Source organism: Leucoraja erinacea, chromosome 12 (assembly GCF_028641065.1).
Source record: "Leucoraja erinacea ecotype New England chromosome 12, Leri_hhj_1, whole genome shotgun sequence".
NCBI lineage: Eukaryota > Metazoa > Chordata > Chondrichthyes > Rajiformes > Rajidae > Leucoraja > Leucoraja erinaceus.
In genome coordinates this window covers 44360279-44383100 of record NC_073388.1, presented here as the reverse complement: position 1 = coordinate 44383100, position 22822 = coordinate 44360279, and the positions used below count along the sequence as shown (strand labels likewise).

Genomic DNA, 22822 nt, shown 5'->3' with positions numbered 1-22822 from the left:
AAACAGTTCAGCTGGTAAAGGAGGCAGATATGACTGTGGCATTTAAGACACTTTTGGGCACATGGATATGCAGGGATGGGGGGTGGGGGGGGGGGGGATATAGATCACATACAGTCAGAGGAAATTAGTTTAAACTGGCATCATGTTCAGAACTAAGGGCCTGCTACTGTGATGTTCTACGTGTTATGTGACTCACACTAAATGTTGTACCTTTAACATTTAACTGTGCATTGAGATGGTTTGATTGTGTTCATGTATAGTCTGCCTTTGACTGGATAGCAAGCAAACAAAAGCTTTTCACTATACCTCGGTGCACAAGATAATAAGCAAAACTATCCGTGTTCTCCAGAGATGCCGCCTAACAGATGAGCTACTCCAGCACTTTGAATCTTTTTTTTTGTAAACCAGCATCTGCATTTCTTTGTTTCTACATGGTAATGATTTTTTCAGTTACATCAGCCAATCTATGTTTAATACACAAGCGATTTATTTGTTTTAAATTTATACAGTCAGACTAAAAATTGCCAAAAGTGGATATCTATAAACGACTCTGAATTGGAGATGAAACATCATTGATGTCATAGGCACACACAGTGGACATGGGCACCAATCTGGCGGTCATCAGATCCAACATTTCTTTTTGTAAAGAGACTTTAGCTTAAGATCAGTCTTGAATTCATGGCACAGACTCTCACCTTCCTTGCCGAGGAAAAAGGAATAGAAACTGAGAAAATTGGCACTGAGGTATAGCCAGCCTTGACATGGCACCCTTCCACTCCAGTAGCTGCATGAATAGTAGGTCACCAGCTTCTCTTGCTCAGGCAGTCCAAACCATTTATCAAACTTCAACAAGGCCTCACGAAATTTCTCAGGATCATCCTCCTCCTTTATGGATGTGTTTTGAGATTCCTCTGCTATTAGCCCCTTGGACAGAAACAATCCAAAATAGATTACAACAAATACGGGTTTTTTTAAATAATAAATACAATGACACCTCCAAAAATACCTTTCTCATAAACATTAAGCCAAATTTAAATCAAAAGTTATACTACAGAAAATTAGGACATTTCCTGAAATTACCATTTAAAAAAAAAAAAATCCACGTTTCAATTTGAGGTGAAACGTAAATCAAATTGTAAAATGAGTTGTCATGCAACAGTATTACAAAAGCATTTTAATTTGAATAAATGGATAATGTTGTAATGGTAGCAAAACATCAAAGTGGTTTATTAACCATTCTAATCACTTTTTCCATTCATGGATCTCCACTAGCTCGATTCCATTGTTTTAAGGTGCTGCAAAATGTTGTCTGGAAACTTAGGAGTAAATTGTTCAAGCTATGCAACCTTCAAACCACAGCATGGAAACAACATCAGCAAAGTGAAAAGTATGAGAGGGTGGAATTGTACAATTCTCCAAGGTTCAGTGCCAGGACTCACTGCTGCTTCAGATAACCATTCTAAAGGACATTGGTGCAATGGGCAGGCAAATACAATACAAAAAAATGAGGGACTGCAGAGAGAAAGAGAGTAAGAGAAAAAAAAGAGAGAAAGAGAAAGTGTGTTTAAATTGAACATTTTTTAAATGTCGACGATGAGAAAGACGGGGTGCTTGAAGACAGCAGTGCAAGAAGTACCAGAGAGCAGATACTAACAATGATTTATACAAAACAAGAATAGCATGAGAGAGAAAAAAAATGTTAAGATGCAAGGAGGAATTTGGAATGTATTGGCTAAAAGAGTAGTGAATGTAGTAACTTACAGATGGGAACCAGATTTTAAAAGACGACTGCATGCTTATGGGAAAGGACCAAGACAAAAAGGCTTAATAGACATTCTTTTAGTTTTGAGTCTAAACTTTAGACTGTCGAGGCAATGGGCAAAAGAACACAAAATGCTGGAATAACTCAGCGGGTCAGCCAGCATCTCTAGAGAGTATAGATAGGTGACGTTTCGGGTCGGGACCTTTCTTCAGACAGTGGGCAAAATGGCTTCCTTCTGCGCCGTATGATTCAAAAATCAACTTGGTCACCCCTGTGGTACAGTTCAAATAATCTTTACATTATACAAATTATATGGTTGAGGTATAGGACGATTTGTCATCTTTTAATTTAAATAATAGAGCTGCAATTTGTTTCCCTATTGTTGTTGAACTCTTCATACTCAATGCACAACAACAAACTAGGAAAGAAACAGAACAGGAAAGAAAGAAAAACAAATGGGCAAAATAGAACTGTGTGTGTGTAGAGAAATCTACTCTTACCCGTACTTTACCCTGAACGAAGCTGGTAATATCCTCATTACTATCGAATACAGAAAGTATCTGCATCACATTTTGTTCCAGCCATTCCCAATGTTTGTTTATTTCTTCACTACTGACTCCTGGTTTAGACAAATTATTTTAAAAAATCCATTAGAAATGTTTAAAGACCACGACTAAACATGCTTATCCATTTTAAACAACCAATGCCAATCAAATGGGAATCCCTTCAGGTTACTAGAGCAAATAAAGTTCCTTAGGCAGCACTCAAATATTAAAACATAGACATGCCTAAACCTCCTTTCTGGTCATATCCTAAAACATGTGAACAGCTGGCACAATAGGGACCAAACATTTATCATCCAAAGGCTGTTTAGCTGAGAAATTAAGGTATTGGTCACATACCCTAATTGATTATCAAATCATCTTATAATTGGAGACTCTATTCCCTGGAGTACAGGAGGATGATGCGTGATCTTATAGGGATGTATAAATTCACAAGATAAACAAATTGAGTAGACACACTGAGTCTCTTGCTTTAGAGTAAGGGAATAGGGAACCAGAGGGCAGTTTTAAGGTGCAGGGGGAAATATCTTATAGGAATCAGAGGTGTTATATTTTCATACAAACAGTGGTGGATATATGGAATGAGCTGCCAAGGGAGGTAGTTGAGGCAGGTAGTATTGCAACATTTAAGAGACAAATAGGTACATGGATCAGACAGGTTTAGAGGGATAAGGGTCAAACACAGACAAGTGGGATTCACCAACATGGGCCATGTTGGTCCGTGTGAGCAAGATGGGCCAAAGGGCCTGATTCCATATTGTATGACTATGACTGACTCCAAGCATTTTGGCTGCTGCTTCATTAAACAATAGTGTTGCAACTAAGTCACAATTCTCATTTTCTGTACAGAAAGAAATGCGTATTTTTGAAATCTTCGAGAAAAACCTTAAGCTACTAGACAAAAGTAAGGTTAATCAACAAACCTACAGGGCGGCACAATGGTGCAGCGGTAGAGTTGCTGCCTTACAGCGCAATACACCCTGGTTTGATCCTGACAATGAGCGCTGTTTGTACAGAGTTTGTATGTTCTCCCTGTAACCATCTGGGTTTCCCCCAGGTGCTCCAGTTTCCTCCCATACTCCAAAGATGTACAAGTTTGTAGGTTAATCGTCTTCAGTAAAAATTATAAATTGTCCCTAGTGTGTAGGATAGTGCAAGTGTACGGGGGAAATTGCTGGATGGTACGGACATGGTGGGCTTGTATGAATGCAATGCATGACTGTATGAATGCTTGTATGAATGCAATGCATGAATGTATTTCCTGTTATAATTCAGCCACACAGTTTACATTTAATCTTTGAACGGACACAGGTTTACACTGGCCAGGCAATGGGTGAAAATTAGCAGGCTGCAAGAAGCAAATTTGCAAAATTTTGTTTCACTAAAATAAAATACAATAACTGAAATGGACATAATAAATATTGCATTAGAATAATTTGGCATAAAATCAAAAGTATTGTAATCTTATACTGAGAGCACTACCTAATGCCTGCTAAATGAATATTAAGTGAATTTCATGCAGCCTAAGGAAACATTTGTATTCAGCTTGAGTTTAACAGATTTGCAGTTGATATTTTATTATTTCTCCCTCTCTTTATTATCTTAAATATCTGATATTTGTGCCCATTCCAAACCTTTGCGTTTATTTCTATTCGATATGCACTATTCTTAGATGCCTCTTATGTGGGAATACCACATAGTCATGTCTAGAGATCATTGCTGAAAGTAACTAGTTAGATTCGACCATCAATGGAAGAAGTGGTGCGGCACGGTGGCGCAGTGGGGGAGATGCTGCCTTACAGCACCAGAGACCCGGGTTCGATCCTGACTACGGGTGCTGTCTGTATGGAGTTTGTATGTTATCCCTGCGATCGCATGGGTTTTCCCCGGGTGCTCCGGTTTCCTCCCACAGTCCAAAGGCGTACAGGTTTATAGGTAAATTGGCTTTCTGTAAATTTCTCTAGTGTGTAAGATAGTGATAGTGTACGGGTGATCGCTGGTCGGCGCGGACTCGGTGACCTGAAGGGCCTGTTTCCACACTGTGTCTGTAAACTAAAGTAGAGCCAAATGATAGCATAGCAAACTAAAGCACGATATTGTTTCATATTTACTGATAATACAACAAATAGTTAACAGTGGTGAGGAAAATATACTTGAGCCCATACACTTTATTGTACAAATCTTCTATTATGCATGCAAGTTTGATTTTCTCTAATTCACAATTAAGTGATGCATCTCAAATTATTTTGCAGGATGCCAAAGACAAAAATATATACAGGTGTTTTCCCCAGTTTGTTCGAATAAGAGACAAATAAATTATATACTATATGTTTCACTGAAATTCCACCATAAACATTGCAATTTTATCTCTAGTTCTGCTCAACCCATCATCCACTAAAAGTCTGAACGAATATTGCTAATTCTTATTTCATTAACTATAATGAATGGCAATAAAAGTTCAATATTAAACTCTCTCTCCAAAAAGATAAAATAACATAATTAAAGAGGCTGATTTGCAGAGAGCAAGAACACAATATACACATGACCACATTTATAGAGACAGATGGTTGGCAGTCAGCAGTAACACATTTGCTGATTCAAACAGCTTTTCAATTGAGAAAAGATGATTCAGTTGGGGCAGTTGAGTCAAACTCTACACACTCTGAGAATCCACCTGATGCCAAATGCTACATTACTTTCAATCTCTTTATGAAAACAACATTTTAATGCAAAACCTTTCACAGGACACTAAAAGCTAATCAAAACAAAAGGAACATAATCAAGTAATACAATTATTGGTACAAAATCTTATGACAGTGACCAGGTAATTTACTGATTAACATTAGCTGGCACAGCAAAGAGCACTCCCAGGTACTTATCTCAGTGCCTGGAGATCATTTACATCCATCTGAAAAGAGCCATTGTTTGAAGGATGGCTGCTCCATCTTTAAAACGCTTGCTCAGTGCATGCAAATGTTTGTGCTCCTGCACCTGGAGTGTGATCTATATTGTAGTGCAAAGTACCGAGTTGCGGGGGAGCTGCCACTGAGAATAGTGAGCATTTGAATTTAGCCTATTCTATGTCCTGTATGCACGAAACCGCCTGCAGGCCCATACATTATAAATCAGGCAATGGACATCCCTGATTGTTGGAAGACCTGGGGTTCACAGCCCATAGGCAAGAAGGTGAGGAATATACAATCTAATATATACAATCTAATTCCCTCTTCATCATCTAGGAGTTAAGACCATAAGACATGCGAGCAGGATTAGGCTGTTCACCATCATATACACCATTCGATCATGGCTGATCTACCTTTCCCTCAACCCCATTCTCCTGCCTTTGCCCCGTAACTGATGCCCTTGCTCATCAAGAACTCATCGATCTCCACTTTATAAATAACCAATGACTTCACCTCCACTACCATCTGTGGCAATGAATTCTATAGATTCACCACCCGCTCACTGAAGAAATTCCTCGCCTCAATTCTATATGGAGGTTGTGTCCTCCTATTCCCGCTGCTGAGCTGAGCAGGTAGGCGAGCCTTAATCTCCCCTCTCTCCTCCATCGCTCCTTTGTGTCTTCCCCAGGGGGCTACCACTTCTCAGCAGAACAGATGATCTAACCTTCAAACATTCCCCCTCCCAGCTCCCCCAGATGTTCTCGCCTCCTGATACTTTGCATGACAGCTTGATCTTAAAGCAAGCTTTGTTCCACACAGTCAGGGTATTCTGAAGAGAAGGTGAGGTTGATGAGAGTAGGACAGTGAATATTGTCTTCAGAGTTAAGCAAAGCATTTTGACGAGGTCCCTCGTGGTCAGCTGATCCGGAAGGTCAAGCTTCATGGAATCAGGGGTGAATTGGAAAATATTGGATTGTTCAAAGACAACAGAGGGTAGTGGTGGAAGAGCATTCATCTGAATGAAATCCATTGGCCAGTGGTGTTCTGCCTATTACTTTTAATATATACCCAGTTGATTTGGAAGAAATTGTAGGTGCTTAGTTAAGCGAGTTTGTAGATGAATCTAAAATTGGTGGAGTTGTGGATATTGAGAAAGATTATCAATCGACATGGCTGGAAAAGTGGGAGAAATAGCAGATGTAGTTTATTTTGGTGAAGCACATGGACACGTGTGAAGTGATGTACTTTGAGAGGTCAAATTCAAGAGCAAAGTAGACAGTGAATGCCAGGGAACTTTGAGCATTGTTGAAACATTGTGTGCAGTTCCACGGCTCCCTGAAAGTGGGAACAAAAGTAGATAGGTGGCAAAGAAAGCATCCAGCATACTTGCCTCGATTGGGGCATTGAGTATAAAAGTTAGCATGTCATGTTAGAGCCATATGAAACTTTGATTAGGCCACATTGATATTGTTCTCAACACCACTCTACAGAGGGATGTGGAGGCTTTGGGAAGTGTGAAGAATAGGTTCATGAGGATGGTGCCTGGATTGAACCAAAAGGCGAGGTTGAACAAACTTAAATTGTTTTTACCGCACAGCATTGGAGGCTGAGGGGGGACCTGATAATTGTATAAAATTATAAGATGAACAGTCAGACCCTTTCTCCAAGAACGGAAATGTCAAATGCAAGAGGAAATAGATTTAAGGGTGGGGGAAATTTAAAGGTGCAAGGGTGTCTGAAATGCACTGTCAGGGGAGGCGATAATTTTTGTTTAGTTTAGTTTAGAGATCCAGCACGGAAGCAGGCCCTTCGACCCACCGACTCCGTGCCAACCAGCGATCTCCGCACACTAACACTATCCTAGTGGACACACTTGGGACAATTTACAATTATACCAAGCCAATTAACCTACAAACCTGTACGTCTTTGGAGTGTGGGAGGAAACCGGAGATCCCGAAGGAAACCCACGCAGGCCACGGGGAGAATGTACAAACTCCGTACAGGTAGCGCACATAGTCAGGATCGAACCCGGGTCTCTGGCACTGAGAGGCAGCACCTCTACCGCTGTACCACCATGCGTCCCTGAATATGTCAACATGATGGCAGAATGTGAGAGGCACACAAATACGCAGGGAACAAAGGGATACGGGTCAAGTGCAGGCAGATGGTATTTGTTACATTGGCATCATGGCTGGCACAGACATGATGGGCCAAAGGGCCTTTTTCAGTGCTGGACTGCTTTATGCAAGGAAAGTAGGCTATCACTCCCATGTTGGCTATCACAGATGGAGATTGGGGAAATGGGTGGTAGAAATGTGGAGGGAGGGAGCCAAAGATTTTGCACCAGCAGGCAGGTCGGGAATCCAGTGTTTAAGAAAATGTAACGCTAATCTTGTCCCTATCTCAGCTGATGCCGTATCTTTCAACTAATCAAATGGTGATAAATGCTGGTTGTAACACTGTTTTGCTATTTTCATGAAAGGCTTTCATTTTGTATTTTGTTCAGTCTTTTGTAAGCAGAAGAAAAATTTAATAAAGGGTTCAAAATTATAAGAGGTTTTGTTATGGTAAATAAGAAACCACTTCAATTAGCAAATGTAAAATAATTGGGGAAAAAACTGAATTGAGATTTTTTTTTTTACAAAGCTCTATTTTACTCACTGTTCTTATCGTAAATTGCAGGTCGGTATCTTGAAAGGAAAAACGAATTGCTTAATATTTTTTTAAATGGAGGTTTGCCATTCCATTATTTTGGGTTACTCAATGTATTAATATGTCTTCAACTAACCAAATTCTGTAAATCCCAATCAATTGATAATTAAAGATGATCAGTTACAGTTTCCAATTGGAAAGTAATACTGTTACTTACCACAAGCTATGGACCAATAGATTTGGGATTCTGGTATCTGGTGTAGAATGCGATATGGCGCTACTTTGGAAGTTGAATCAAACACAGTGTCAAGTGTTCCAACAAGGAGGCCTAGAGAAACCAAAAAACAGATACAATAATTTCAACCTTAAATGTAGTTTTAAACTGGATTTGAGACATAAAAATAAAGACACCCAAATAAAAACGTTCTCTGAACAACGACTAGATTGCAGCAAACACTAAGACAACACCAATCAGCAAAATACAATTCAATTTATTACTTTTGTCCCACTGCATTTTCATTTTGGTTTTAAAAACAAAGTGATAAAGATAATGCATCTTCAGAATGAACAATTGAATCCTTTCACAGTTAAAGCACCAAAGGAAAGACCAAACATCATTTAATTATATAAAACTAATCCTTACACTTCTTCCATTACCACCATCCAGGAACCTAAACACTTCCTAAACACTTCCAAACTGCGGTCTTCTCTACACCGGTGAGGCCAAACGTGGACAAAGTGACCACTTGTATGAGTAGCCATCCATCTCCTGGTTGCCAGCATTTTAATTTTCCCTTCCCCTCTCGTTCCCACCTTGCCCAATCTGCCATTGGTCTCTTCCAGGCTGAGGCAAACTAGAGCAACAGCTCTTTATATTCTGCATGGGTGGTCTACAACCCAACGTCGTGAACTTTGAATTCTTCAATATCAAGTATTCTTCAGGCTTTATCTTGCACTAAAGGTAATACCCTTTACCCTGTATCTACACCGTGGACGGCTTGAGTATAATCATGTAATCATTTTCGCTGACTGGATAGCACACAACAAAAATAAGCTTTTCACGTGACAATAATAAACAAAACTAAAAACTTCACCCCCCTCTATCTCTCTCTCTCTCTCCTCCCATCTACTCTGGTCCTCTCATACACACCCTTTTCCAACTTACCCCTCCCCCCCCACCACCAGACACCCCAATCATCCCATGAGTTTCTCCAGCATTTTTGTGTACATTCCATTTCTTTTCTCCCACTCCACACACTCCTCTCACTGAATCCGCCCCCCTCCCCCCACGCCACAGCTCACCCCTCTGTTGATCCAATCTGTCGCTAACCCTCATTCAGTTCCAATCTTCACCATCTGTTTCTATCAGATTCCAGGATCGATAGCCTATTGTTCTCCATTTATCATCTCCCCGTCTCTGATGCTATCACCATTCTTCCTTCTCCCACCTATTAACTACCAATGGTAGACAAAACCCTTCTTCAAACTTTCGGCCCGAAACGTTGCCTATTTCCTTCGCTCCATAGATGCTGCCGCACCCGCTGAGTTTCTCCAGCACTTTTGTCTACCTTCGATTTTCCAGCATCTGCAGTTCCTTCTTAAACATATTAACTACCAATTACTACCTCCTCACCTATATTCACCTCTCGTTTATTAGCTCTTGCCCAATCCCTCCCCCATCTCTTCATACTGACGAGCTCCTCTGTACTCCTGCAATCACGATGAAGGGTCTCGACGCAAAAGGTTGACTGCCCATTTCCTTCCACTGATGCTGGCCTTGCGAGTTGCTCCAGCTGCTCTTCTTTTTTGATATAGATTTCAGCATCTGCAGTCTCATATGCCACTGTTATACAGCTGTTGCTGCTTGATGGTTATATCATAACTCAAGTCGTATCATCAGCTGGAAAACTGGAGGGATGTAATTCAGCAAGAAGTGGTGCAGAAAAGATTCACAAGGACATTGCCTGGACTGAAGAGCTTGAGTAATGATGAGAGAGTCTATAGGCTGGAGCAAAGGAGGCATAATAATGACCTTGTAGAAACTTATAAAATTATGAGGAGTCATAGATACACAGTCCTTTTCCCACTGTCGGGGTGTCTAAAACTAGAGGGTGTAGGTTTGTGAGAGGGAAGAAATTTAAAGGGGACCGGAGGGGAAGTTTTGCCACACACACCTTGCTAGGTGTACAGAATAAGCTGCCAGAGGAGGTGATAGAGGCAAGTATAATTACAATGTTTAAAAGACACTTGGACAGGTACATGGATAGGAAGGTTCACAGTGATAGGTGTCAAACGCTGGCAAATGGGACTTGCTTAGATCGGCATTTTCATTCGCATGGATAATGGGTCTGTATGGCCTGCTTCCAAGTTTAACTGAATGCTTTCTTCTTCATTTTGATGGAAGAGATTTGTGGTGCACACCTAAATGGTACAGAAATGAAAGCATCTAGACACATTCATCACATATTAATCAAAACATTTTCCTAGTTATGCCTTTCAGTTTTTTCTGATTTCAGGCCAGGGTCACCCAAGGGCATCAACCATTACAGAAATTCCCAGGACGTATTCAATAAATAAACAACAGAAACAGGGTCCAGAGGTTATTTGAGAGACTCTGACTAAGAGAGAAGTTGACAAACCATCTAAAATATTCCAGCCACAGCAACTGGATAACACCAAGTTAAAGATTAAATGAAAATACGCCAACATTCCTGCACAAAAAGCAGGAAAAGACTCTTAGTTTTAAATATGCAAGCTTTAAGAAATAACTGATGTGACCAGTTATAGCTTAGTTTAGTTTAGTTTAGTAATAGAGCATAGAAACAGCCAAAACCCGGCGAGGCCACGCAACCATCGATCTAATTCTATGTTATCCCATTTTCTCATCCACTCCCCGCACGCGCACACAAACACGGCAATTTACAGATGCCAATTAACCTACAAACCCACACGGCTTTGGTGATATGGGAGACACCCGGAGGAAACTCGCGCAGTCACAGGGAAAATGTGCAAACTCCACGCAGAAAGCACCCGACGTCAGGATCGAACCCGATTCTCTGGCTCTATCTACTTCTTGGCTAGCTCCTTTGAACAGCAGCCCTCTCCTTAGCTCTCGTGTTATATTCCCCGCCATTTCATTTCCTTCTTCGTGTATTTATCCTGTTCCCTCCTAAAAACTATTACTGCAACACCTTCGACCTTACAATGCCAGCCAGACTTTGCATAAGAAAGATTTATCTTATACAGCTTTTAGATCATTAGTCAATCTCTTCAAAATCAAGCAACGACAACCATATGTAAGTGAATTATTAAACTAGGTTTTAGAAGACTTTAAATAATTTCTGTAAATCAACAATTGCCAACTATTCAGAAGCTGCATTTATTATATGCCCTCTGCATTGCAAGACCCACACAAGTCCAGAAATTCCACATCCTAATACCCAGAGTTAAAATAAATTCTTAATCCAAGTAGAATCTTCTTCATTCAAACATTTGGCATTTCTGCTGCACTTCAAACGAATTATCAGATAAATGTCAGAACAGTTGATATCCAGTTTACTTTACAAACAAAAAGAGATTATTTCCAGATTGTAATAATAACAGTGCTTTGATTGTAGCACAGTATTGAAGTAACAATATCTCTCTCCAGACCAAAAGGATTACAATAATGATAATTGAAGATGTACGAAAAATAATCCTGCTCAGTGTCATTTTTTATACATTTACATGATGATTCTAGTATTAGTTTAGTGTAGTATTAGTTGAGTTTTAAGTTGAAAGAAAGAGTGCGGAAACAGGCCAGCGATCAACACGCACGCACACACACACACGGCAAGTTTCAATTTTTACCAAAGTCAATTAACCCACAAACCTATACATCTTTGGAGTGTGGAAGGAACCAGAGCATCTGGGGAACACCAATGAGGTCAAGGGGAGAACGTACAAACTCCGTACAGACAGCACCCATAGTCAGGATCTAACCCGGCTCTCTGGCACTGTAAGGGAGCAACTCTACCACTGGGCACCGTAATGGAGTCAAGTATTTTGTTTTGCATTAATAGTTTAACATTGGCAGAGTGCCCTGCTGTCGTCTTAATCCACACAAAAGATTCCACGTACTATATCAAAAAGGATTTTTGAAGCTCTTGAGATTTGATAAAATATTTACCCTCAGCCAACATTATTGAAAGCGAATTATACCGTCATCACAATGATCTTCGGAGGATATCGATCTGTCCATATTTAGTGCTGTCTTTCCTATCTCAGTGACAACATCTTAAAAATTCCTTCAAGTGGATGCGTCAGCTGCAAACGTCATGAGGCCACATAAGACACCATTAATGCAAGTGTTTTTCTGCAATAAATCCAGAATAATGGATATGAAACATTCAGGGGGATACGGGCAAACCAGGCATGTGCTGTCAGGGTGCGCAAGGTAGGCACTGCTTACCCTGACTAAAATTATAAAATGATAATTATTAAATATAAATAGTAAAGGCACGGGAGAATTATGCCTACTTAAGAGATCGATCTCTTCGGTAGGCATAATTATACGTGCCTTTCATGCACAGTACATGTAATACGCGAAAGTCTGTGCAGCCCACGTGCCATCGACGCTGCTTCAAGGCTTCACGACAAGGGCAGCTGAAGGCAGCTGAAATTCTACCTTTGCACCATGGACTGTGTACCGTGCATGTGCAGCAGCCTACTGCCCATGCGCAGCGAAAGCGGCTGTAAAGTGGGAAGTGGCTGTAAAAGGACAGCGCCGGGGGGGGGGGGGGGGGGGGGGGGGGGGGGTGGGAACAATACTAGTTCAAGGGACCAATTTGGGGAAGAGTTTCTTTCACAGCATGCAGGGCGTCTGGCCAGGGGTAAAGTTGCGGGGAGGGCAGGAGCGTTGAGAAGGAGGAGGTTGGGGATCATGCCAGGAACCTGCTCAAGAGCGGCTCAGCGGGCGATGAATAACAGGACAGCAGGCGGTGGAGCTTCTTCCATGTGTCAGTGCGAGTAACCTCAATTGGTCCCTTGTTCGTGCTGACACAGGAGTGTCCACTGCCCGCTGTCCTGTTATCCATCGCCCGCTGACCCGCTCCGCTCTATGATCTTTGCTCTTGAGCTGGTCCCCTCACTGTTTAGACGGAGAGCACTGCCAGAGGTGAGCAGGCCAGCAGAAAGCGCTAAAGTCCTGGTGGCCGCTCGCAGCCACCCGAGCTACTTCCCTCCCCGGCCACAATGGGGGTGGCTGCGCGCCCGGAGAGCCGCAGCAGCAGTGAGTTACTGGCATCATCCCCGACCTCCTCCTTCTCAACGCTCCTGTCCTCCCCGCAACTTTACCTCTGGCCAGACGCCCTGCATGCTGTGAAAGAAACTTTTCCCCAAATTGGTCCCTTGAACTAGTACTGTCATTCAATAAGATCACAACTGATTCAACTTGTTCCGGTGTGCTCCCATTTTCCCCACCATCTCTCCACCTGCCGTCACCCTCCACCCCCCACCAGTTCAGTAATTCAGAATGAAGTAGATTTGGAAGCCTAGGGCAAATTGAATTGTTACTTTCTTTATTTTTATTTTTTATTTTTACGGAGAGAACAATCTGCGCATTTGATACCGACTGACTGCCTACACTGACTAATTACTCACGGCATGTGCCTGGGGCAAACACAGGCAGGTGGAACTTACAGTGTCTGGAATTAATTACTGTGATTTTACAAAATGACACCAAATTTCTTTGAAGTGTTCCCATTCAATAGCCATCCAACAACTTTCAAAAGGAAGAAGCACAAATATCTCGAAGAGCAAATACCATTGCAGGAAAATAGGACGGCACAGAGGTGCAGCTGTAGAGCTCAGGTGCTATCTGTTTGCAAATTTTACCTGTGACCGCATGGGCTTCTGGTTTCCACCCACCTCCCAAAGGTTTCCGGATTGTAGTTTAATTGGCCTCTGTAAAATTACCTTGGAATGGATGCGAATGTGGGAAAACATAGAACTAGTGTGAATGGATAATCGATGATCAGTGGGCCAAAGGACCTGTTTCCACGCTGCATCTTTCAATCAAAAATTCAATAGGGAAAGAGGAGTAAATAACTCTTCAGAGACAAATGCAGTAGAACATATGACACCTTCTGTGATATCTTGCAGTACATTTCTAAACTATGACAATGTAAAAGAGGTCGATTTTATAAAATAGGAGAGTTGGAAAAAGCAAGTAACAGGTGACAAAACTTTACACGAGCTGTGTAATTATTTTGACACATACTTGCAGTAAAATTAATCTTTTAATGCTCTGTATAGCAAATGTAAATCTATATCCCTCAATATCCAATATCTGAAATAAAGAAAAGAAACTACCAAGAATATTCATCAGATCATGTCACGTCTGTGAGATGAGACTTGTTTCTCTTCCCCCAGATGTAGCCTGCCCTGCAGAATATTTCCAGCATTTTCTTTTTTTCTATTTCAGGTTCACATATTGCTGACCTCAGGCATTTATGTTGTTTGAAACAATTCACAACGACTACTTTAACTATCTATTGGACAATACTGCCTGAGCAGGTGCCAAACAGCTATAATCCAACAATATTAAAACACAATGCAAAAACAAACACGTCGATTCAGAGTACGAAGCAGCTTTTCAGTTCCCCTCGTTCAATATACATATGCCCCTCCCTTGTCCCAAAAGTTTCAGCTCATAATTTGCATAGTATATCAAAGATATTGAAACAATAGATGAAGTTTAAAAGATTTAAAAGATTTAAAAGAATTATTAGTGCACAAGCAAAAGTAGATTGAAGAGGCTGGAGCTCTTTAAAATGAGGCAATATTAGCATTGGCATGTTAAATTATAAAACACTCTGTCGGGTAGTTTAGTTTATTATTGTCATGCATACCGAGGTATAGTGAAAAGCTTTTTGTTGCGTGCTATCCAGCCAGCGAAAGGACTATACATGATTACAATCAAGCCGTCCATAGTGTAGATACAGGATAAAGGGTATAACATTTGGTGTAAGATAAAGTCCAATAAAGTCCGATAAAAGATAGTTTGAAGGTCTCCAATGACAGATGATTCAGGACAATCAAGCTAGCAAGAGGACCATATCACAGTGTACAAAACCGTCCCTATTTCAGGCACCTAACAATACAATACAATACAATACATTTATTGTCATTTGATAAAGTCCACAGCCATACAAACAAAGACAATGTCCTACAGACATACAAAAGACACAAACATCCAGTTGTGAAAGGTCTCTCAATGAGGTAGATGTCCAAGCCCCCAGGCGGGTCCCACGGCCATTTTAGGCCACGATTTACGGCCCCCCGCTCCCGGTCTAAAGTACAAGGTTGGAACCCCCACGGATTGGTGAGTCGGCCATGAAGCCGTGCCGGGCGATGTATTTCACCGCTCCGGGTCGTTAACCCCGCGACAAAACCGGGAGCTCCCTCTCCCCCCGGACCCGCGAGCTCCGATGTGGCGCGGCTGTGCGTTCGCGTTGCAGCAGCGAGTCACCGCCGCTCCCCACGCTCCGAGGCCGGCCGGCACCACGATGGTGAGTAGTCCGCAGCTCCACAGTCTCCCGAGCCCCCGGGTCGTTCAGGTTGGAGGCCGCTCCACGGTGCTAGGCCCCAACGACAACGGAGACCGACAGGGAAAAGATCGGGTCTCCCCGGACAGGGAAGAGATTTAAACAGTTTCCCCCTCCCCCCCCCCGCCCCCCACATGTACACATTTAAAAACACTATTAAAAAACACCAAACATTACATTTAACTAGACAAAAAATAAAAAAAAGACAGACAGGCTGTAGGGGCCGCTGCAATGGGTGAGTCGCGCCGCCAACATGGGAGAGGAGAGAAGAGGTAGTGGCCAGGGTGCTAGCCATGCCGAGGCAGCGTGAAGTATAAATGGAGTCAATAGAAGGGAGGTTGGTTTGCGTGATGGTCCGGGTTACAATCACAACCCTCGACAATTTCTTGGGGTCTTGGATGGAGCTGTTCCCAAACCATAGATAGACACAAACTGCTGGAGTAACTCGTCTGTTCCCAAACCATGCAGTGATGCATCCCGATAATATGCTTTCTGCAGCGCATCTGTAAACGTTGGTGTGGATTTGTTGCAGACATGCAAAACTTCCTGAGCCTTCTAAGAAAGTAGAGGCATTGCTGTGCCTTGGTTGGCCATTGTTTCAATGTGGCTGGTCCAGGACAAATTGCTGGTGATATTTATTCCTTAGAAATTCAAGTTTTCAATCATCTGCATTTTGGCACTATCAATGTATGTGTACCGCTTCACTTCCTGTAGTCAATTACAATCTCCTTTGTCTTGTTGGCATTGAGGGAGAGATTGTTGTCTTGATGCCAAGTTTGCAAGGTTTTCAATCCCCTTTCTGTACTCTGCCTCATCATTATTTGATATAGACAATAGGTGCAGGAGTAGGCCAATCAGCCCTTTGAGCCAGCACTGCCATTCACTGTGATCATGGCTGATCATCCACATTCAGTACCTCGATCCTGCCTTCTCCCCATATCCCCCGACTCCACTATCTTTAAGAGCTCTATCTAACTCTCTCTTGAAAGCATCCAGAGAATTGGCCTCCACTGCCTTCTAAAGCAGAGAATTCCACAAATTCACAACTCTCTGGGTGAAAAAGTTTTCCCCATCTCCATTCTAAATAGTCTACCCCTTATTCTTATACTGTGGCCCCAGATTCTGGACTCCCCCAACATCGGGAACAAGTTTCCTGCCTCTAGCTTGTCCAATCCCTTAATTAATCTTATATGTTTCAATATGATTCCCTCTCATCCTTCTAAATTCCAGAGTGTACAAGCCCAGCCGCTCCATTCTATCAACATATGACAGTCCCGCCATCCCGGGAATTAACTTTGTGAACCTACGCTGCACTCCCTCAATATCCACTATGGTGGTTTCAGCTCCGAATTTGAAAATTGAGTTGGATTGGTATTTGGCTGCACAGTCATGAGTGTATAACGAGTGTAGAAGAGACCTCTACAGGGCACCAGTTTTGCGGATTATCGTATTTGTCACATTTCCTTGCTGATTGTGGTCTGTTGGTCAGGAAGTCGAAGATCCAGTTGCAGAGGTGAGTGTTGACTCCAAGTCCCACAAGTTTGGAAATGAGCTTGGATGGGATAATGGAACTGAAAGCAGAGCTATATTCTATGATTAGTTCAAGAAGGAACTGCAGATGCTGGAAGATCGAAGGAAATAGGCGACGTTTCGGGCCAAAACCTTTCTTCAGTCTGAAGAAGACTTTCGGCCCGAAACGTCGCCTATTTCCTTCGCTCCATAGATGCTGCTGCACCCGCTGAGTTTCTCCAGCAATTTTGTGTACCTTCTATGATTAGGAGTCTGACGTAGATGTCCTATAATAGACACAAAATGCTGTAGTAACTCAGAAGGACAGGCAACATCTCTGGATAGAAGGAATGGGTGATATTCCGGGTCAAAACCCTTCTTCAGATTGAGCTCAGTCTGAAGGGTTACGACCAGAAAATTCACCCCTCACTCTGAAGAAGGACTCGACCCGAAACATCATCCAGCCTTCTATCCAGAGATGCTCCAACATTTTGTGTCTATCTTCGGTGTAAACCAGAATCTGCAATTCCATCCTACATGTAAGTGTCCTTATTTAGGTGCTCCATGGATGAGTATAAGGCCAGGGAAATGACATCAGCCATCAGGGTAGATCGAAAGCATGAAACTCTTGTGGGAATATAGAAAACAGAAGGATTCAATTGTAACATTAATCAATCACTGGCTTACCGCACGTAAACTAAAGCTAAATCTAACTGCCGAGTATAGCACTATAGTTACACCTAAAGATTTTACCAATCACACCACACTCAGTCTATGCATAATCACTCTGTATTGATCGGTGAACATAATATGACCTAGACAACCATAACCTCTACAACAGAGAAGCTGCATTGAAATTAGTGCATTTTAACCTTAGCAACATATTACTTCATATTAACCATCCTTGCCCTCTGCATAACATTACCAAATTTGCATCATGAAGCCACATTTCCTGAAACGTGATTGCAGCTGGGGGAGGGAGAGAGGGAGAGAGGAGAGAGAGAGAGGGAGAGGGGGAGAGAGGGAGAGAGGAGAGAGAGAGAGAGAGGGAGAGGGGGAGAGAGAGGGGGAGAGGGGGAGTGAGGGGTGAGAGGGAGAGAGGGAGAGGGGGGGAGGGGGGGAGAGAGGGGGAGAGAGGAGAGGGAGAGGGAGAGAGAGAGAGAGAGGGGGAGAGGGAGAGAGAGAGGGATAGATATATTGATTCCATTATCGGAGCAGTAGAAGCAGCCCAAGAATGACAATAAAATTGAATCTGAATCTGAAGTGGAAAACTACAGCATGCTAATCTGGGTCCTTGACAGCATGCTCAACATTCAGAAAAAACCACAGACCGTGCTGCAAAATGAACCTTCAAAGTTTGAGGAAGAAGCTCAAGCTGTCACACAGACAACATGAAATAAATCCTTGCTATGTGGCACCCACTATAACGCAGTTCTCCGCTGGCTTTCTTTTTCATTCATCTTCAGCACTGAAATTAGTTGGAGTGTGCAGGCCAGATCAAGTGTACAGGAAAGAACAAATCAATTTTTGCACAGCAAACACCCACAAACCTGTACATTCCCTCCTCAGATGCAGCCTGACCCTCTGAGTTACCCCTAGTACTTTGTGTTTTGCACAAGATTCCAGCATCTGTGGTTCCTTCCATCTCCCACAACCTGTGCTTCAAAAATAGCCACGTAATCCACTTTTGTGATTCTTACAGAGGTTCAAATAATAGCCAAGGCATCAGAAATTAAACCACGGTTCTTTGTTAGGATAACATCGTAATGATGTGGGAAATTAATGTTAAAGTCAACATCTTCAAAGAGTGGTACAGCTGGCACTTCACAGCAGCAGTGACTCGGGTTTGCACGTTCTTCCTGTGACTGGATGGGTTTCCTTCGGTTCCTCCCACATCCATAGACATGCGGGTTTAGGTTAATTGCATTGTGTAAAATTGTGTAGGGAGTGGATGCAAAAGTAACATAACATAGAACTAGTGTGAACGGGTGATCGATGGTTGATGTAGACTCGGTGGTCCGAAGGGCCCGTTTCCATGTAGAATCACTAAACTCTAAGCTGTGCGGTGTTACCCCGATACATCAGCCAAGATCTTTGTCGCCTCCAATTTTAAATGCAAATAGTACCACTATCTGAACCAAAAATGAGATGTTCCCAATAACGAAAGAAGTGAACAATTGCAACTAAGAGGGTCCCAATCCGAAACGTTGCCTTTCGATTCCTTCCAGGATGCTACCTGACCTGCTAAAATACTCCAACACTTTGTGTTTTACCCAATGAACACTGGCAAATAGCCAGAAAATAAATGACAAATTTTAAAACAGACAAATGACTGATAGAATATTTAAATAAATGGCTGGTAATTAAATGATCACATGTAAAATAGTCAAAAATTAAAAATATTAATGTTAAAGAAGTATTGTCAGATAAGTGAATGAAGAGATTACTGTTGAATTCACTGCAGGCAGATAGTAAACAAGCAAGGAAAAGTGAGAGATAAACAAGTAATTGGGAGATGAACAAGTAACTGAAAGATAAATAACTGCATAGTTTTGCTGCTGTCAAACTTTCAGTGCCCAGTGTCATTGGGGTGAGAGGTCCTCCCGCCGCGGCGCCCCCCAGCGGCCGGAGGTGCGCACTCGCTGTCCCGCCGCCTCCAGCAACTTTACCCGTTAGTCCGCCGCCTCCTTCGCCGTAGCCCCTGCGCCGCTGCAAGACGAAGTACTTGTGGTCTTTCTCCGTCAGCCACAGCTTCAGCGCGTTCTTCAGCAGCATCTCCTCGGGTTTCAGCCACATGTTGGAGGTGGGAGAGAGACTGTAGGGGAGGAGAGGTGAGCTGGGGGAGACGAGGGGCAACAGCACCGCCACCTCCACCTCACTGCTCGCTCGCTCGCTCGCTCCCACCTGTCACCCTGTCACCCTGCCGTCCGCCCGCCCGCCCAGTGCCCACGTCGACAAGCCCAAGCCGGCGCCCGTGTGATGTGACGTCACGCCACGCCACGCCCCGCCGCGGAGCATCCCGGGAGTTGTAGTCCCCCCTCCCGCCAGGTGTTTCCACGCCTGATTCCCCGCCGCATTTAGCGAACTACAAATCCCAGCAGCCCCTCGTCAAAACCAGTCAAATGGGCTGTCAGTGCAAAATCATTCTTGCCCAGAGTGTGGAGGGAAAGGAAAAGGAATAAAGTTGGGTTGAGGCCAGTTCATTGGCTATACTTAAGAGGGAGTTAGATGTGGGCCCTTGTGGCTAAAGGGGATCAGGGGGTATGGAGAGAAGGCAGGTACGGGATACTGAGTTGGATGATCAGCCATGATCATATTGAATGGCGGTGCAGGCTCGAAGGGCCGAATGGCCTACTCCTGCACCTAATTTCTATGTTTCTATGATTTCTTGAGGGCCGCTGGGCTTATAAAAAAGGATCTAATATAAAGACATGAGTACTGTGGAATGAAGCCAGAAGGTGGCAGCAATGCAACATTGCGGATGAGGCTGCCGTAAAACTCCAAAGAAGAAGAAGAAGAAGAATCATTCTTGCCCCAAGGCGTGGGAGGGCTAAACTATAGGAGATTTGTATTTAATATTCCCCTGCCTGCAGTGCCGGAGTTCCGGGTTCGATCCCGACTACGTGTGCTGTCTGTACAGAGTTTGCATGTTCTCCCTGCGTGAGTTTTCTCCGAGATCTTCAGTTTCCTCCCACACTCCAAAGACGTACTTGGTTAATTGGCTTGTTATAAGTGTATAAATTGTCCCTGGTGTGTGTAGGATAGAGTTAATGTGCGGGGATGGCTGGTCGGCGCGAACCCGTGGGTCGAAAGGCCTGTTTCCGTGCTTATTTCTAAACTAAACTAAACTAAAAAGTTACAAGGATTTGTGTTCTTTGTCATATGTCCCAGACTGAACAATGAAATTCTTACTTACAGCAGCACCACAGAATGTGTAAACATATTACTCTGTAAACAATAATATAAACGAGAAAAAAAGTTCAGTGTGTACATGTTTATGTGTATATATATATATACGTGTGTGTGTGTGTGAGTATGTGTGTGTGTGTGTGTATATATATATATATATATATATATACCCCACACACACACATATAGGGGGTTGCACGTAAGGTCATCAGGTCAAAGGGCGTAACGCACAGAGCAGCTCAATCCGTCTGGAGGACATGGCAGCTTCCAGCATACACTGTTAATACATGAAACGCATACTTTCTTACCTGTTAAAAACTGCCAAAATGATCAATTTTGCACTGTAAATAATTGTGGAGGGTGACTGGGCGCTCTACTAATCTTTGCTCTGAACCGGAGCAAGGTGTAAGCAGTCGAAGGAGCACATCACTCGGGACAGCACCCCGGGGGTCAGCGCTGTCCGGCCATAGACGCCTCCACCCCGTTTCCGTCTGTGCGGCCGCACAGTCACGGGCTGTGGGTTGGCAGTGCCCACACACGGGGCCGGGCGGAGCGGGGCCGGGTGGAGCGGGGCCGAGGACGAAAACTCGGCAACGTCTAGCAACAGAGTTGGGGACAGTCTTGTCTTTCCGCCCACCCAGAGTCACTGACTGTGCTGCACCGGCACCGCTCCCCCCTGCCCCCCCACCCTGGCAGCCAACATGACCCTCCTCCCCAACTCCCACCCTGACCTTATCCTCCCCGACCCTACTCCACCCCCTGACTATGTCTGGAGTTTGTACATTCCAATGTGACCACGCAGGTTTTCTCTGGATGCTTCGGTTTCCTCCAACACACCAAAAACATGCAAGTTTGCAAATTAATTGGCTTCTGTAAAATTGTCCCTAGTCTATGGGTGATCGCTGGCCAGCGTGGACTTGATGGATCGAAGTGTATAGGAAAGAACTGCAGATGCTGGTTTAAATCGAAGGTAGACAGAAAATGCTGGAGTAACTCAGCGGGAAAGGCAGCATCTATGGAGAGAAGGAATGGGTGACGTTTCAGGTCGAGACCCTTCTTCAGAGCTTAGAGCTTATTTGGAGTTTGTTGTGTTTAATAGTCTGATAAGCTGTTCCTGTTGCTGTGAGTAAGAATTTCATTGTTCAGTAAATGGCTCAATTGTAATCATGCATCGTTTTTCTGCTGACTGGATAGCACGCAACAAAAGCTTCTCACTGTATCTCGGTACACATGAAAATAAACTAAACTAAACAGTTTTCAGTCTGAAGAAGGGTCTCGACTTAAAACGTCACCCAATCCTTCTCTCCAGAGATGCTGCCTGACCCGCTGAGTTACTCCAGCATTTTGTGTCCACATTTGATGGGCCAACGTGTTTCTTTCCACATTGTAACTCTACACAACCTCAGCTGTGGGCTAACTGATGTTTTATAAAGACCATAATCTTTCTGCTCTTGTATTCGGCACACCAGTTAATTTCTACTTCAGAACATCTACAGGTGCACAGCAGGGAGCATGCTGACTGGTTGCATCGTGGCTTGGTTCGGCAACGTAAGGGTTCAGGAGAGGAAAAGGATGCAGAAAGTTGTAACCACTGCCCAGTCCATCATTGGCTCTGACCTCTCCACCATCGAAGGGATCTATCGCACTTGCTGCCTCAAAAAGGCAGCCAACATCATCAAGGACCCACACCATCCTGGCCACGCACTCATCTCTCTGCTACCATCGGGCAGAAGGTACAGGAGCCTGAAATCTGTTACATCCAGGTTCAGGAACAGCTTCTTCTCCACAGCCATCAGGCTATTAAACTCGCCAACAAACAGACTGAACTGTAACAGCCTATTGCACTTTATCTACTTATTTATGTGTATATTGAACTGAACTGTTCTGTATTTTTGCTTACAATATCCTGTTGTGCTGCAGCAAGCAAGAATTTCATTG

At 43.3% G+C, this 22822-nt stretch overlaps 1 protein-coding gene across 1 annotated transcript in view; it reads right to left on the bottom strand.

The window, feature by feature from the left end:
• Positions 1-19909, bottom strand: part of tbc1d8b (TBC1 domain family member 8B) — a 69420-nt gene extending 49511 nt beyond the window's left edge. Inside the window, exons 1-4 of the mRNA XM_055643396.1 lie at positions 19645-19909; positions 8098-8208; positions 2263-2381; positions 696-924 (exon numbers count right to left, since the gene is read on the bottom strand). Of these exons, the coding sequence (XP_055499371.1) occupies positions 696-924; positions 2263-2381; positions 8098-8208; positions 19645-19771 (586 nt within the window). The 5' untranslated portion in view covers positions 19772-19909. The remainder of the gene's footprint in view (positions 1-695; positions 925-2262; positions 2382-8097; positions 8209-19644) is intronic.
• Between the last annotated feature and the right edge of the window lie 2913 nt (positions 19910-22822).